At 41.2% G+C, this 17,020-nt stretch overlaps 1 protein-coding gene and 1 pseudogene across 2 annotated transcripts in view; both read right to left on the reverse strand.

Moving 5' to 3' along the window:
- Window positions 1-17,020, reverse strand: part of CA5B (carbonic anhydrase 5B) — a 40,347-nt gene continuing 23,327 nt past the window's right edge. For both annotated transcript variants that reach the window (XM_088028861.1, XM_088028862.1), the window contains 5 exons: window positions 11,283-11,401; window positions 9,728-9,823; window positions 9,045-9,107; window positions 7,853-8,008; window positions 1-2,231 (listed from right to left, as the gene is read on the reverse strand). In XM_088028861.1, coding sequence (XP_087884987.1) covers window positions 2,052-2,231; window positions 7,853-8,008; window positions 9,045-9,107; window positions 9,728-9,823; window positions 11,283-11,401 — 614 coding nt within the window. In that variant the 3' untranslated portion in view covers window positions 1-2,051. The remainder of the gene's footprint in view (window positions 2,232-7,852; window positions 8,009-9,044; window positions 9,108-9,727; window positions 9,824-11,282; window positions 11,402-17,020) is intronic.
- LOC114200442 (uncharacterized) lies at window positions 12,759-16,119 on the reverse strand (annotated as a pseudogene).

The raw sequence follows: 17,020 nt of genomic DNA on the forward strand, positions 1-17,020 counted from the left end.
TTAATATTGTAAAGAAAATGTTTTATTATAATATTTAATGAAGATGAGCAGCAATGTTAATACAAAATTCCTTCTCAAGCCCTCTGACAGACCTCAAGCCCATTTTCCCCCTTCAAGTTTAGGAAGGTACAAGTAAAACACTTTTGGGGGCACAAAAGACAAAAAGTTTCTTGTTAGGGTGTATAGTAGCCCCAGGATCTGTAGCACCCCTTTGGAGGTCATATGGATAAGATGGAACCACACCTCCCCAAGGCAGTTTCCATAACCTCTATGGAGAAGGTGACCAAGACTTTATCATGCAAACCAGGACATGGTTGAGAGTGAGAGGATGCTGTTAATAATCACACCAGAACACCAGGTGCAGGTGAATCACGAGTGGCAAACCAGGACACACCCAATAAATACATCTTTGTAGCTCTAAGATTTAAGGGCAAATCAGGCATTGGTACGTTGGTTCTCACTCCAATTTGGAAGACTCATTGCAAGAGAATTTTGCATGAGGAGTTTGCAAGAGGCCTGGGAGGGAAGCCCATGTGCTCTGGAAAATGTGTATCTTGTGTGTTTACCCTTTTAAATAAAGGTAACTATGGTTTGAACAGATCAATTATATACAGTTAACATAAACTCCCCCCCACATTTATCTTTTTAAGAATTTTATTCATTTTCTTCCTAGAGAAGGCGTGTATTTTAGAAGCAAATGCCTTTGCCCCCTCCCTTTTTTAAGAGCAGATATCCCCCCAAACTTACACAGAAAACTCCAACCTTATTTTTTTCCTACTGAATGTATTATTTATTTTTAATTGTGGTAAAAGACACATAAAATTTACCATCTTAACCTTTTCCAGTGTACAGTTCAGTAGTGTTAAATCTACTCATCCAACCTTACCTTGCAGATCAGATGATTAGCATACTAATGAAAGAAATACTACTAGTAAATGCAATATGAGTTTGAACACAGGCTTATAGGCAACTAGAAACATTCCAAGATATGCACAAGCAAAGGCAACAATGGCATGGATTCCTCAGAATATGTAGAATTCTCTAGATTTTTAGCCTGTTAAGTTTCTCTCCTTTTCACTGTAGTGAAAGTCTTCTAAACCACTGTATAAATTGGGAAGTTTATGTTGAGCACCTGCTTTGCAAAGAACCTCAACTAATGAAATAAAGTTCAGTTTTCAAGGGAAGTCAAGATAGTTCTGTCATTGTGGAAAACATTATATTTTATGAAACAGTGTACAAACAATGCAAAATAACACTATAAACTATAGACTGTTATATTATTAGTCTTTCGAAAAAGATTTCTGTAAATATGTCATGAAAAAATTTTAAATTCTAGGCACTTCAGGCATTTTCTTTAAAATGTCCCGCATATGCTTTCTATATGATCAAGTCCTGAAGTAATATATCTAATCTTCAGAAGTGCAAAAGGATTCCTAGTTGTAAGTAAAATCTTGTTTTCTTTGAACTACAAAATATTTTTTCTATACCATAAACTGATAGTAAGCATATCATGTACTAGGAATGACAACTGAAGATCAGGGCAAATATTGAGAAGGCCTCATAAAAGAATATACATTCATGTTTTAAAATAAAATATACCTAAAACTATGGCCAATGTTCAGCGAGCCAGGAAGTACCAGTTTGGGCCCTAGGGTTGTTTCTGAAAGGCCTGCCTTCTGGATGGTCAGTGTCTGTGCCTTTCTAGTTAAATATTTTGATTACCATCCGTACTTATAACTCTACAGAGCTACTAATAAACATAAAAAGGCAGCGCAGAAATATCAGACATAAAAAGACATTACAATTACCAACAGGTTGCTGTAAGGAGAAACTCCCGTCTTGTGCTGCTACTTCAGCATTAAATGTCATTATCAATAAAATTAAGAACTCGTTTACCAAAGAGCTTTCCTCGAAGACTGACGAAGCACTGCCACACCAAGAAATGCATTATCTATAATCATTATTAAATGCAGGTGTTTAGAATAGTCCAGTTAGCAATTTTTAAAAAGCTAGTATTTATTAAAGCAAAGTACTGCCTAGAGATGAGCACCTTAGGGGGTCACTTGGCTAGTTGAAGGCTGGGGTTTCGCTTGTATATTCAGTACATAATCATGATGGAAGGAAGAGCGGACAGTGCGATTCATTAGCGGCTGAAGGGGGCGGAAATTGTCCACCATTCTTTTCTCTTTCTCCCCCTCTGAAGTGAAAAGCAGGGTCCGAAACTGTTCAAGCTAGAAACAGAAGTAGGAAGCATAAACAGTTTCAATAGAGTAACAGCTTAACTTTCATTTTTACAATTCTCAAACATTCTTCCACAACGAGACACAGTACTTCTTTCTGGGTAGGAATGCCTTTCACTGCTAGACAGGGAATAAAATGTGTGGGGAGGAGAGCGAGAGGAGGTGGTAAAGCCAATGTGGTACTTGGAATCTGAAGACTGGGGGTCAAAGGCCCTGTCCCCCACATATTGGCCATTTGCCAAGGACAAGTTACTTCATCTTTGATTCTAGGAACCTAATCTTTATTTTTTTAAAGATTTTATTTATTTATTTGAGAGAGAGAAAGAGAGAGCAAGCATAAGTAAAGGGGAATAGCAGTGGGAGAGGGAGAAGCAGGCTCCCTGCAGAGCAGGGAGCCCAACGCCAAACTCAATCCCAGGACCCCGGGATCATGACCTGAGCCAAAGGCAGATGCTTAACTGACTGAGCCACCCAGGCGTCCCTAGGAACCTCATCTTGAAATGGGCAAAATAGCCTACAGGATAACATAGGGAAGACCTGATGCATATAGTAACAGTGCTGAAAATGTTTTGTTTTTTCAAAATGTAACTAAATCATTAACATAAACAATGTATTATTCATTGCTCACCGTACCTGGGCATTGTGGGGAAGGCAGTGTATGTGGATATCTTTTTAACAGGCAGTGGGATACCCCCTACCATCACTGTCCAGAAGAATTTGCTGGGATGATAGAAATGTGCTCTGCATGATTCATTATGGTAGCCGCAAACCACATATGGCTACTAAGTGCTTGAAATGTGGCCAGTGCAACTAAGGAACTGAATTTTTCTGTATTTATTTTTAATTTTTTTAAGTTTATTTATTTATTTTTTAGTAATTGCTACACCCATCGTGGGGCTCAAGCTCACAACCCCGAGATCAAGACACGCATGCTCTATTGACTGAGCCAGCAAGGTGCCCTGTAACTGAATTTTTAATTTAATTTTTATTTTAATGTATTTATATATATATATATTTTTAAGATTTATTTATTTGACAAAGAGACACAGCGAGAGAGGGAACACAAGCAGGGGGAGTAGGAGAGGGAAAAGCAGGCTTCCCGCCCAGCAGGGGGCCCAATGTGGGGCTCGATCCCAGGACCCTGGGATCATGACCTGAGCCAAACGACTGAGCCACCCAGGCGTCCCTGTATTTATATTTTAATTTAAATGGCCACATGCTGGCTAATGGATTGGACAGTGCAGCTCAGTACAAAAGGAGCAGCCCCAGATCAAGGGCTTGTTCTCTGACATGGCAATAGCATCACTCACCCCCTGGCTTTCTGAGCAACTGTATTTTGGAACACTTGACTTCAAGCCAGCCATAAGACCTTTCCACAACATTTCTCCTCACTCAATCAGGCACACTGCAGCTATGGAGAGAACAGCCTGGGGCACAGTAGGCAAGCATGCTTGGACCAAAGACTTCAGGTCAAGTAGAGCTGCAGAGGCAGGACTGTGACCAGGGGCAAGTGCCAAACATAGTGACCGTACTTGCAAATTACACATATACCCTAATAAATTAAGAACATACCCAAGTAGTTAAGATTTATTTTTTTTATTCAGCTAATTGCAAAGGATTAGAAATAGCTCAAGTATCAACAATAAGTTACATTAGGGGTGCCTGGGTGGCTCAGTTGGTTAAGCGTCTGCTTCAGCTCATGATCCAAGGGTCCTGGGGTCGAGCCCCACGTCGGGCTCCCTGTTCAGTGGAAAGTCTGCCTGTCCCTCTCCATCTGCCTCTCCCCCTGCTCATGCTCTCTCACCCCTTCTCTATCTCAAATAAATAAAATCTTTAAAAATAATAAGTTACATTAGATCTATAAAATGGACTAGTACATTGCCATAAAAAATGATATTGAAGATAATGCTTATTATCTATAAAATGTTCTACATATCACTGAGTGAAAAGAGGAACAAAATGGTAGGTACAGAATGATTCCATTTGTTTAAGAAACTTATGTATATTTATGCAGATAAAAGACCAAAAGGATTTATGTGTATATGTATAGATAAAAAACCAGAAGGATTTAACCAATGACTGACACTGATTATAGGTTACTGGGATTATAGATGACAGCTAACATTTTTTTTCTCAATGAATTTTCTGTGTTGAGATTTCATTTGAAAACTCCTCACATGGGCCACCGACCCTCTGATTTATTGATTTTACTGATTTATTTTTCAGTGTTACGTCAGTTTTTAAATATGAAGGAGAGACGCAGACTAAACGTATAGGCCACCAAGCCCAGGCTATGACAGTTAAGCTATTTTTTGTCACTTGTTTTTGGTGGTTTTCATCACACAGATTTAAAAAAAAAAATTTCATGGTCTAACTTACTAGTTACTTTCTTTAGGACTTCTGGGTTTGATATGTTAGAAAAGTCCCCTCCACTTGGAGGTATAAAAGATTTCTCTATGCTTGTCCTCGCACTTTTATGGTGGTGTTTTTAACATTTAATATATCTGGAATATATTCTTGTGTGAGGTCTGAATGGTGGATCTAACTTTTCTTCCCCCAATGTCGGCCCAGTTGTCCCCCAACAGCCTTTACTGAAGAATCTCATTCCCACCCCCCCAAATGAGATGAGATGCTACCTTTATCACAAACTAAATTCTCATATGTACTTGGCTGTATTCCTGAACTTACCACTTTCTTCCCTCCAGTGATCTCTTGTGTGCCAGTACCACACTATTTCATTATTGAGGCTTTATAACTTTGTGGATCTAATCTTATCTCTCATTTTTTCTTTCAGAATTTTCCCTGGCTATTTATGCTTGTTTGTTTTTCTGTGTGATTTTAGAAGTAGCACATCTATCTAAAAATCCTATTGACATAGTAAATGAACCACATCAAATTTAGGGAGAATAAACAATTAATGGAGAATAACAACTGAAAGAGAGTTGACATCGAAGTTGTTTCTATGCTGTCTTCTGATTAATAGTGTGGTATGAATTTTATGAATTCTTTTTTTTTAAGATTTTTTTTATTTATTTATTCATGAGAGAGAGAGAGAGAGAGAGAGAGAGAGAGAGAGAGAGAGAGAGAAGCAGAGGGAGAAGCAGGCTCCCAAGAAGCAGGGAGACCGATGCAGGACTCGATCCCAGGACCCTGGGATCATGACCTGAGCCAAAGGCAGACGCTTAACCATCTGAGCCACCCAGGTGCCCAAATTTTATGAATTCTTTTATGTCCTTCAGGGATGTTTTAAGTTTACATGTTAAATTTTGTTAGGCTTACTCTAAGGCATTTTATATTTTTGTTTCCATTATAAATAGTGTTCATTCTTCTATTATAACTCTATATCATTACATCCTTTAACTGATTATGATTTATATATGTTAAATGCATTGATTTTTACAAATTAATATTATACTCCACTAATTACTAAATTACCTTATTTTTGAAGTAGTTTTTTATTGTTTCTCTAATTTTTTCTTTTTTGGTCTAATTGTATTGGTTACTTCAGGAACATAATACAAAATCGTATATGGTAGGGTGCCTGGATGGCTCAGTCGTTAAGCATCTGCCTTCAGCTCAGGTCATGATCCCAGGGTCCTGGGATTGAGCCCTACATTGGGCTGCCTGCTCTGCGGGAAGCCTGCTTCTCCCTCTTCCCCTCCCCCTGCTTGTGTTCCCTCTCTCACTGTGTCTCTCTCTGTCAAATAAATAAAATCTTTAAAAAAAAATTGTATATGGTAATAATCTTTCTCTCTTAGGCATACTATTTATTTTTGAACTCAGAGCAATCCCTTTTATCAAGTTAGGGAACTCTCCATTCATTTCTATTGTATTTAAAAATTTAAGAAATTGAGGGGCCCCTGGGTGACGCAGTGGGTTGAGCATCCAACTCTTGGTTCTGGCTCAGGTCATGATCTTAGGGTCATGGGGTCAAGCCCTGCTTCAGGCTCCGAGTGCCGAGCTCAGTGAAGAGTCTGCTGAAGTTTTTCTCTACCTCTCCCTCTGCCCCTGTGTGCTTGCTCTCTCTCTAAAATAAATAAACCTGGGGTGCCTGGGTGGCTCATCGGTTAAGCGCCTGCCTCTGGCTCAGGTCATGATCCCGGGGTCCTGGGATCACGCCCCGCATCGGGCTCTCTGCTCAGCGGGGAACCTGCTTCTCCCTCTCCCTCTCCCTATGGCTCTGCCTACTTGTGCTCTCTCTGTCAAATAAATAAATAAAATCTTTAAAAAAATAAATAAACCTTAAAAAAATTTTAAAACTGAATAGTGAATTTTGCTAATTCCTTTTAACAATATATGGAAATGGTTATATGATTTTTCTACGTAGATTCACTGATATGATAAATTATATTAATATCATTCCTAATAATGAACCATCCTTACTTTGCTGGAATATACATTATTTGGTTGAAGTGTATTATTTCTTCTAATATACTGCTAGCTTCTATTTCTCATATATTATTTTTGCTTTCTTTAAAATATATTCTTCAGAGTGGTGCCTGGGTGGCGCAGTCGGTTAAGCATGGGACTCTTGGTTTCGGCTCAGGTCATGATCTCAGGGTCATGGGATCGAGCCCCATGTGAGGCTCTGTGCTAGGCATGGAGCCTACTTAAGATTCTCTCTCTCCCTCTGCCCCTACTGCTCATGCTCTTTCTCTCTCTCTCCCTCTCTAAAATAAATAAATAAATCTTTAAAAAAATTAAATATATTTTTCAATCTTTAGTTTATCTTTATTTTTTGGTCCAATATTTGATGGACGTTGGTATCCGTTATCCTGACTTCATAAAAAAGATTTTGGAAGCTTTTGCTCTTGTGAAAATGCTTTGTAATTAATAAAAAGCCCATAAAGCAAGCATATACAAATATTACTGTAGTTTAGTTAAATTATGAATTAAACAGGATTTTGTTCGTTGACATAGTAATCACCACTTAAACTTACTTTTAAAGAAGTTCAAAACATCTGACTTAGAATTTCTGGACAGACATTGTTGGATTCTGTCTTTATCCTGAGGTTCCAGAGCAAAATTTCCTTATGGATTTTATTTTTTTTTATTTTTTATTTTTTTAAGATTTTATTTATTTATTTGAGAGAGAGAGAATGAGAGACAGAGAGCACGAGAGGGAAGAGGGTCAGAGGGAGAAGCAGACTCCCTGCTGAGCAGGGAGCCCGATGTGGGACTCGATCCCGGGACTCCAGGACCATGACCTGAGCCGAAGGCAGTCGCTTAACCAACTGAGCCACCCAGGCGCCCTCCCTTATGGATTTTAAAGGGTTTTGAGCATATCCATTTCCAGCCTTCATTCTTCCCTTTAAAAGGGTCTTGTTTATATAGAGATTCATATTTATATATAAAATACACAATGCATAAGACATATGTCATTGCCAAATATGAAAGTAAAAAGCTTGTTTCCTAAATTTTAACTCTTCTCTCTGGTTGACTTGAAGCATTCCCTAATTTATATCCAAATTTTAAGACAAGATATTAGCACATTTTAGTAAAAATGTATAAGCATTATAAGATATTAACAACTGATGCCAAAGTTGGAGCCTAGCCTTGTTTTAAATGGGCAGGCTAGGATTTCCTCAGACAGAAATGTGGAAAGAACATACCTGATCATGATCAACCTCTATGGGCTGCTTCTTAATGATCCAGGTGACGGACTCGGAGAGTGGCGGGGTAGTCAGGGATCCCGAGTAGGTCCAGTAATCTGGGCAGGCAGGCATCAGGCAGGAAGGATCAAACGACCCAAATTCCACAAGGGTGTCCTGGCCAAGAGAAGAGGTCACCAAGTTATCATCTCATGGTGAAAATTACTCAGGAATCAGATGATGAAGTGATGAATCTCGGGGAGGCTGGGGACCATCAATGGTCTAGAGGATTTCTGGGTACCTTAGGACAGAATCACGCCCATGCCTTGTTCCTGTAATTAACTATGTAGTTCTGATAGTCCTCCACGGGAACACGGCACAAACCACTTCCTCCCTCCATTCTGGAAGTTTACTGCGGGTGGTCCCCTCTGAACTCTTTGGGAGGCATCAGGCAGTAGCTGGTGCACGAACAAGATTTCTTTTTTTCAAGAGAAACCAACAGAATTCTCCTTTCTGAAAACACAATGCAAATTTGGGGGAGCCAGGCTCCTGGACAAAAAGGGGAGACAGAAGAGAGGGAAGGGAAAAGAGGGAGATAAACAGGGAGAGAGAGGGAAAGAGGTGGTGCGGAGAGAGACCGAGGTGGGGAGGATGGGGGGGGGGGAGGGAGGGAGGGAGGGGGAGAGGGACAGAGAGAGAGAGAGAGAGAGAGAGAGAGAGAGAGAGAGAGAGAGAGAAGAAGATGTGGACCTCCAGGGAACAGCCCCTTCGGGATTCTGAATCATGAACAGTTAGTCCTGGGGCCTGGACAAAGGTATCCATTCTGAAGAATACGGGTCATTGTTCTTTACAGCCGGCCAAGCCACGTTTCTGTCAAACGCTTCTCTGCTCTCTGCCCATGGGACGGGAGGTCGAGTCAACAGGGCTGCCCTGGGTGTTTCCACAGGGACTCAGAAGGAGCAGAGGAGGGGACAGCACTGGGTTCCCGAGTCCCCCAGTGCTAGGGCAGGGCAGCAAAACCAAAGGGGTCAGCGTGCACCCACAGAACCACTTCTGCCCCTGTAAGGTGTCCCAGGGCCGGGGGCTCTCAACACACGCATATGAAGTGGCAAGTGTTCTTTCTTGACAACTCGCAATGTGCCTTGTGAGTGTCTCTACTCTTGAGATTAAACATAACATGTATTTCAAGTGACTTAGGGAAAAATAGTATTACCTTATGCTTGATCAATGGCAAAGCATCCACCAATTTCTGTAGCTCTTTGTGATGTTTGCCTAGCTAAAAGAGCAGCAATGAGAAAATATTAAAAACAATTGACATCTCACTTTTGAAATCATGACAGAATGTGAAATAAAATTAGTCACCTGGTGATTACATAAAAACAAACCAATCACACACTTATACACTTAAACTGGTAACTTAGATCACTAAAAACGTCACTGAATTCAATTAGATACAGAACAAATGAGCAGGCTGTTTGCTGACAGGGTCTGCGTGCCTGCAGGGAAACGTGCCCCTGCTCCACTTAAATATCAGTCCTTATGTTGAAATTTTAATTAATTAAAATTAAAAATTTTTCCACCAAGTAGGCCCATTTCGAGAGCTCATTTGCCACATGTGGCTTGTGACTACTCTACTGGACTGTGCATTTTTATACCACTTGAAATATATTCATAGCAATCTTGTATTTTAACCACTGTTCATTTTGTTTCTTTCCTGTTTTCTTAAGTTGAAGTGTAGTTGACACACAATATTACTTTAGTTTCAGATGTACAACATTCCACAAGCCAGTCATTGTTTCTTTTTAATCCCAATACACTTAGATCTTAATATTACAATGTTGTATCTTTTCGTCCTAGGATACAACACATCATTTAAAGTTGGTCAGACTTTCTTACCTTTAAAAATACTCCGATCACAGCCAAACCATGTTCTTCCAATGCTGCATCCTCAAAGTTTTCAAATTTGGCTGCATTCCAATGTACCAAATGCAGCTGAAACACCATTAAAAGCTGGTTTGACACATGACCGCACAGGATCACTCCAAAACAAACAGCCTTATTCAATATGGTATTTTAACATGGTCCCTCACCCAAATAAAGCCGCTGAGAAAAGCATACACCAATCTGGTGCAAAATGAGAGAAATAAATAGGAAGAATTGCATGCAGGAGCAGCAATTGATGTTACTTCTTTTTTAAAAAAAGATTTATCGGGCACCTGGGTGGCTCAGTTGGTTGGACGACTGCCTTCGGCTCAGGTCATGAACCTGGAGTCCTGGGATCGAGTCCCACATCGGGCTCCCTGCTTAGCAGGGAGTCTGCTTCTCCCTCTGACCCTCCCCCCTCTCATTCTCTATCTCGTTCTCTCTCTCAAATAAATAAATAAATAAATAAATAAATAAAATAAAAAATACTTATTTATCTTGGGGGGGAGGGGCCGAGAGAGAGAAAGAGAGAGAGAGAGAGAGAGACTCTTAAGCAGACTCCACACAGAGGGTAGAGCCTGATCAGCGGGACTCAATCCCAGGACCCTGAGATCATGACCCAAGCCAAAATCAAGAGTCAGCCACTCAACTGAGAAGCCACCCAGGCACCCCTAATATTACTTCTGAATAGAGGGATTTATTTGGAGAAAAATAAAAAAAAAAATACAACAAGGTGAGTAATATTTCAGTGAGGGAGCAACATCTGTCCATTCCCATACTGATTTGCATGAAACCATCATATCCAAAATCTATTTGCATCCTAAGGAGAGAGGTTTATGTTGAGAGAAATAGATTCTCTCCATGGGAATTAGACAAGAGTTGAAGACAAATTTCTTTGAGGGATAACCACTTAAAATGTGCTTCTTTTTAAGGTAACATCTAAAACTAAATTAGGGGAAAAATTGTAAGAAGAAATTCTACTTCCTTATGCCTTCCCTATACTTCCCTACAAATTATTTCTTGTCCATCATTCACGAATGCATCATCACCCAGCCTCCCAAGTAGACCCTCAAGGTCACGGTTCACTTGTTCCTCTCCTCTCCTGAAGTGGACCCTGCCTCCAAGTCCTGTGCCTTTTTATTTCAGAAATGCCTGTTAAATCTTGCTCTTTTCCTCTATTTCTATCTCCACAGCCTTCCTTGAGGCTCCTACCAATTCTCACTTGGATTAATTCAACCTGGTGGCCCTGCATGGTGGCCTGAGTTATAACTTCAGGCTATAATTTGAGCCTAGCTTAGAATTCTGGAAGGATTCTGTTTTAGGATCTTAAGGTTCATTTCTGCTCTGTTATTTGAGATGAGGGCAGATCATCATGTTTACATGTATAAACTGGGAGTAATCACATATGCCTGAGAGAGCGCTTTAGCATTTATAGGACCCCCCGCCCCAATTTTTCCTGAGGCTGTCTTAGAAACACAGCACTGTCCCCCCCTCACAGCTGTCACTGCTCCCAAGCTGCTCAACATACCTCTGCCGGGTAACATTTGCTGTCCACGGTGTGCTCGGAGCCCCAGGCATCGATGGCACCCCAGTGAAAATGGAATTGCTTCAATCGGTAGTTGTGCTCCAGGGGTCCTCCCTCGATCACTGAAATGGCACGCCCAACAATTCAGGGGACAGTTTTTCATACCATGGAGGAATGTGGGGGGGGGAAGGCCAGAGCTTTGGGTGGACCTTCTACATAAACCTGTCTTAAGCGGAGCCCACTTAGATATTAGATACAAGTGTATAGAAACTTGATTTCCACACAGTCAATACAGGTATCAGGGCACGACCTGCACTCTGAAAGACACTGAAATTTAACGGCACTCCAAGCTACCTACAACTGTTATAGGCCAATTCTTGACTTATTTTTATATTCTATATTTACTGTGCCCACTTTTTTTTTTTTACAGGAACATGAAATAAGTTTAAGGGTTTTATTATCAAAGTCTTGTAAAACAATTTTAGAAACTGTACATCAACATGGCATAGACTGTAGCCTACTTTAGTTTCTACCGCATAGAAGTGAAGCTTGAAACTCCTGTAACTAAGAACCCAGCCGCATTTCACATGCCATCACTGTGTGCATCAGACTACTACTGCAGTAACAGTAACAAAAGGTATTGGTTTTATACTTGAGGTCAAATAAAAAGTACCTTATAAAGTACATCTGTCTTATATGAAGGTCCATTTAAAATGCACTACCCCCTTTTCCAATACTGAGATGAAAACAAATTAATGAAAGAGTGGAAAGTTGAAAATCAGGACAAGAGACGACTTTCTTTTACAGATGGACTCAGGCAGATAGCTTTCACTGCCGTAGAGGTGGGATAAATGATTTCAGGGAAAAAAAATTCCTAAACACCTTAATGAAAAAGTATATGACTCTACTTCAAAATATGCTACTTATTCACCGCCAAAGACAGTTTCATTTGAAATCTTGTTTCTGTAATTAAAGCCTAGTTGGCCATTAAAAAAAAATGAGTGCATACATAACCTTTCAAAGTTAAACAAAAGCCACAAAAATTTAGCTATGAGGCTTAAAGGATTATCTATTTCAAATGTTCATTTTCAGATGTAACTATAAGAACGCTAATTTGTCATGTCAGCACACAAGACCATAAGCAGATCCATTACGTTGGAGGATTTTAATGGCATTTAGGATATTCCTGCCACAATTAACACACATTCCCTATATGGCTCTATTGCAGCAATGAATCAAATTCTAGAAATACTATAAGTGAACTTACTTAATAAAGGAGATCACACAACATGAACAATTCACGCCTGCTGTGGATGCACGCTGCTTTTCATGTTTGTTATGAAGCAGCACCGGAAGACTCAAATTGCTTGGTTACCCAATCAGATTTCATCATGTCATGAACTGGTTACTCCTGTATCACTTTGCACAAGCTTTGGGGATGTGAGTAACTAATATCAGTATCAGGAGCTATGTAACCATTTATAACTCAGAACTGTATCCATGTGGGTTTGAGAAAAACAAATACAGCATTAAGAAGTCAGACAAAGGAACGGCCGCTGGTAGGAGTACGCAGCTGGCTCCCCATGGAGGCAACGTGCAGCCACTCACATGTCTATCTTCTTCACGATGATCAGCTCCATTCACTTTGATTCTCTTAGCGAATCACCAATTCCTTTTTCCACAGAACAGTTTTTTGTTTTAAGGGAACTTGATTCTGTTGGCCTCTTCTCTTTTTTCTCTTTGTCGCTATCATCCCCTTGTTCCTCTCCATCACAATCCTGTGTAACTTTTACCTCTTTGTCACTCTCTGATTTTCTTTCCCGATGATCCTTTTCCCGATCTTTCCTTTTCTTCTTCTTGCTTGTTGATTATTCTCTTTTTATCTCTTCTTTCTTTGTCTCTATCTTTCTTCTTCTTCTTTTTGTCTTCTAGGGGATGGTGAGTGAGACGATTTTCTCTTAGGTGACCTAGGCTCTTAGGAGATCTTGTGCCACTCCTACTTCGTCCTTGTCTCTCTCGGCTTCCGCTTCTGGAACGTCTGGCTGTGCTCTAACTTTTTGGTGGTATTTTGGAACATTCCTTGTCGTTACCTTCTTTCTTTTTGGCCCTGGTTTTTGATGTACTCCTTTACCTTCTACCTCTCTCTCTCTGGAATGAAATCTTTTCTGTCTTGGACATTTGGATCCCCGCCTACTCCTTGACTTAGAATGGGATCTCCTTCTCAATCTGCTTCTTGATTGCCTATGCCTAGAAGATGAGGGAGTCCTCTTCCTAGAACATGATCTTGACCTTGAATTATTGTGCCTGCTTTCTAATTGTGCAATAAAATGCAAATTTCTCTTAGCATATTTATCCAATCCAATCTCATAAAACTGAAATGTGGGGACAAAAGGTGCTCTCTTTCTTTATGCACGGATATGTTTTTTTTTCTTAAGTAAACTCTATACCTAACATGGGGCTCGAACTCACAACCCTGAGATCAAGAGTCACATGCTCTATCAACTGAGCCAGCCGGGTGCCCCTTGTTTTCCAATTTGGGAAGATACTAGCATTTCTTTCCCTGTCATTGAAATGGAATAGGAATTTTGCAAGTGAAAAATTATCACCCCTCTCTCTTTGAACACAGTGAACAATGTGAGTCATCCACACTCTACCACTGGCCTCACCATGTTGGATAATAAATACCTTCTGTTTAGAGTTTTCTGAACTAGTGAAATCAATACATTAAACGCAAAATATTCAGATAAAATGAGATTTTAAAATCACCCTTCCTCAGACTTCAGGTTGTGCTGGTATTTTTTCCCTTGAATTTGCTAACACATATTAATTAGTTCCTCTTTTCTTCCATCTAATCCAACCCTGGTGATGTCTGTCCATGGTTAAACCAGTACAACAGCACAAAACCCACCCATCTCATCTATCTTAGTGATCTTTAGTGTTTCTTGCATCACTAGCTGAATTTTATGTATGACAACAGCAACCCCCAAGGACCAAATACACTGGATATGTCATGCAGTGGTCTGCTATTATCTTACTGCCTTTTGAAAATATTTTACATAATTTCTTTAAAAAAAAGTTTTTGAGGGCGCCTGGGTGGCTCAGTTGGTTAAGCGACTGCCTTCGGCTCAGGTCATGATCCTGGAGTCCCAGGATCGAGTCCCACATCAGGCTTCCTGCTCGGCAGGGAGTCTGCTTCTCCCTCTGACCCTCTTCCCTCTCGTGCTTTCTATCTCTCATTCTCTCTCTCAAATAAATAAATAAAATCTTTAAAAATAAAAAAATAAAAAAAGTTTTTGAAAGGGGCACCTGGGTGGCTCAGTTGTTAAGCCTCTGTCTTCGGCTCAGGTCATGATCCCAGGGTCCTGGGATCAAGCCCCACGTCAGGCTCCCTGCTCGGCGGGAAGCCTGCTTCTCCCTCTCCCACTCCCCCTGCTTGTGTTCCCTCTCTTCGCTGTCTCTCCCTCTGTCAAATAAATAAATAAAATCTTTAAAAAAAAAAGTTTTCTAAAGAGGTGAGCAAAGATACCAATGAGAACTTTTCTTTGAGGGGCAGGGGAGGTGCAGAGAATAATACCACCTGATTCACTAAGTTACTAGGAGGATGGTACTAGAGCATACTGAAATAAAAATAAAATTATCTTCCCAAAACGTGTTTTGCTATGCCAGCTCCATACTGTGAGCTTGATTTTGGCAGATATTCAATCTAATGTGTTTAATGAAATTGAAGGTCTCGTCCCAAGTTAAGTGAGCAAGGTGAAAGAGGAAGGCCTTCTCTCCTATCCCCAGAAAAACTGGCAACATACCCTGGACACTCACTGTGTGTCTCCTCCCAAGATAATGAGCAAGGCAGAGAGATGTCAGCAATGGGTAGCTGCAGGGGGAAGGGGGCAGAACTGGTCTTCAGGTGTGTTTTGATTCACCCACACAATACTAAATACATTTTAAAGTTCATTACCAACATTTAAAGCTAGACAATTTCACATAAAAATCCACATTTGCCACTTGAGAAAGAGATGTCCTGCCCATTTTGGGCACATGCTCTCCAGGCAACAACAGGCTGGGCGGGAGAAATGGCCACTGCCTTTAGATGGTCCTGACAGTTCTTCAGTCACCATCACTGCCGTTTCTTCCACTCTCCCAGCCTGGCTCAGGCTCATTATCTCTACGGCACTGTACCTCTGTCTTTGTGATCTCTGGGAGGGAAGTTAGATACCCAGGCATCTGACTTGGGCACTTCTAGCCAGAAAAATCATTAAGTCTCTACATGTAGGGGCGCCTGGGTGGCTCAGTTGGTTAAGCATCTGCCTTCAGCTCAGGTCATGGTCCCAGGGTCCTGGGATCGAGCCCGGTGTCGGGCTCCCTGCTCAGCAGGGAGTCTGCTTCTCCCTCTCCTGCTGCCCCTTACCCCCAACTCATGCTTTCACTCTCTCTCAAATAAATAAATAAAATCTTTTTAAAAAAAGTCTCTACATGTGCTGGGTACTACACCTATATAAATTGTACATAGGGAAGAAGTGAGGCAGGGAAGTATTCTCCTGTATGATGTGGTTAAGAGCATTCACTTTACAGGAAAAGGACCTCAGTTTGCATTAATGGGCTTTGTGTCATTGGCCATGTGTCCTGGCAGTTTCTAAGATGACTCTCAGTGATCCCTATCTCCTGGTCTTCACACCCTTATGTAATTTCCCCTGAGTATGAGCTGGACCTTGTGACTTGCTTCTAAGGGCAAAACTGATGGGATGTCACCTTTGAGATTAGGTTACAAAAAGATGCTGGTTGCCATCTCGCTTGCCCTCTCAGACTCTTCTTACCTGCTCGCTCTGACGAAGCCAGCTGCCATGTTGTGAGCTGCCCTACGGAGAGGCCCACTTGGCAAGGAAAAGGGAGCGGCCTCTGGCCATCAGCCAGCAAAGAACTGAGGCCCTGAGAGAAACTGAATCCTGCCAATGGCCACTTGAGTGAATTTGGAAGAGGATCCTTTGCCAGAGGAGCCTGGAGATGAAACGCCAACCACAGCTAACACCTCAATCACAGCCGAGTGCAAGACCTAGAGCAAGAGTTCCCAGGTAAGGTGCACCCAGATTCCCCATCTCTGGGCACGGTCTGCAGAACTCTCTGAGTATCGGCTCCTGCCTACCTCAGGACGTGCTTGTCTTCCTTCTTGCACTCTACACACAGTAATACCTAATACAAGCATTGCACTTCCTTGAACCTCCACCTCCTTGTGGACTACCCAGATGTCACCTCTGCCAGGAAGCCTTCTCCCACTGGAGCCCACGTGAACCCTTCCCTCACAGCACTTAGCACTCTGCATTAGCGATGTCTCTTCAAGGGTCTGTCTACCCCCCGACATTGTAAGCTCCTTAAAGGCAGTGACCATCCCTTCTTCCTCTTTCTATTCTGGGCACCTGGCACAGTGCCTGGAACTTAGAAGATCCTCCATGAAACCAGGGACTAAAGAAATGGACTACAAAGTGTCTGTTGGGTTTGTTAATTGAAACATCACTGGTATCCTCAGCAAGAGCGAGGAAAAGGGTGGGGTAAGTGGGAGAAGAAGTGTAGATGAGAGGGGCCAAGTACAGTCAGCAAGAAACAAGCAGAGAAGGGAGACGGAAGATAGGAAATTAGAAAGCAGAGTAGTCATAAGATATTTCAAACAAATATATATTTATTTGAGCTTGTTGACATTTTGTTCTTTTGGTTTTCTAAGGTGAGAAAGGATTAAACTTGTAAAAAATTAG

The sequence above is a fragment of the Eumetopias jubatus genome, unplaced genomic scaffold, assembly GCF_037043125.1.
Source record: "Eumetopias jubatus isolate StellerSeaLion01/CBP00866 unplaced genomic scaffold, mEumJub1_p1.0 scaffold_11, whole genome shotgun sequence".
NCBI classification, from domain to species: Eukaryota; Metazoa; Chordata; class Mammalia; order Carnivora; family Otariidae; genus Eumetopias; species Eumetopias jubatus.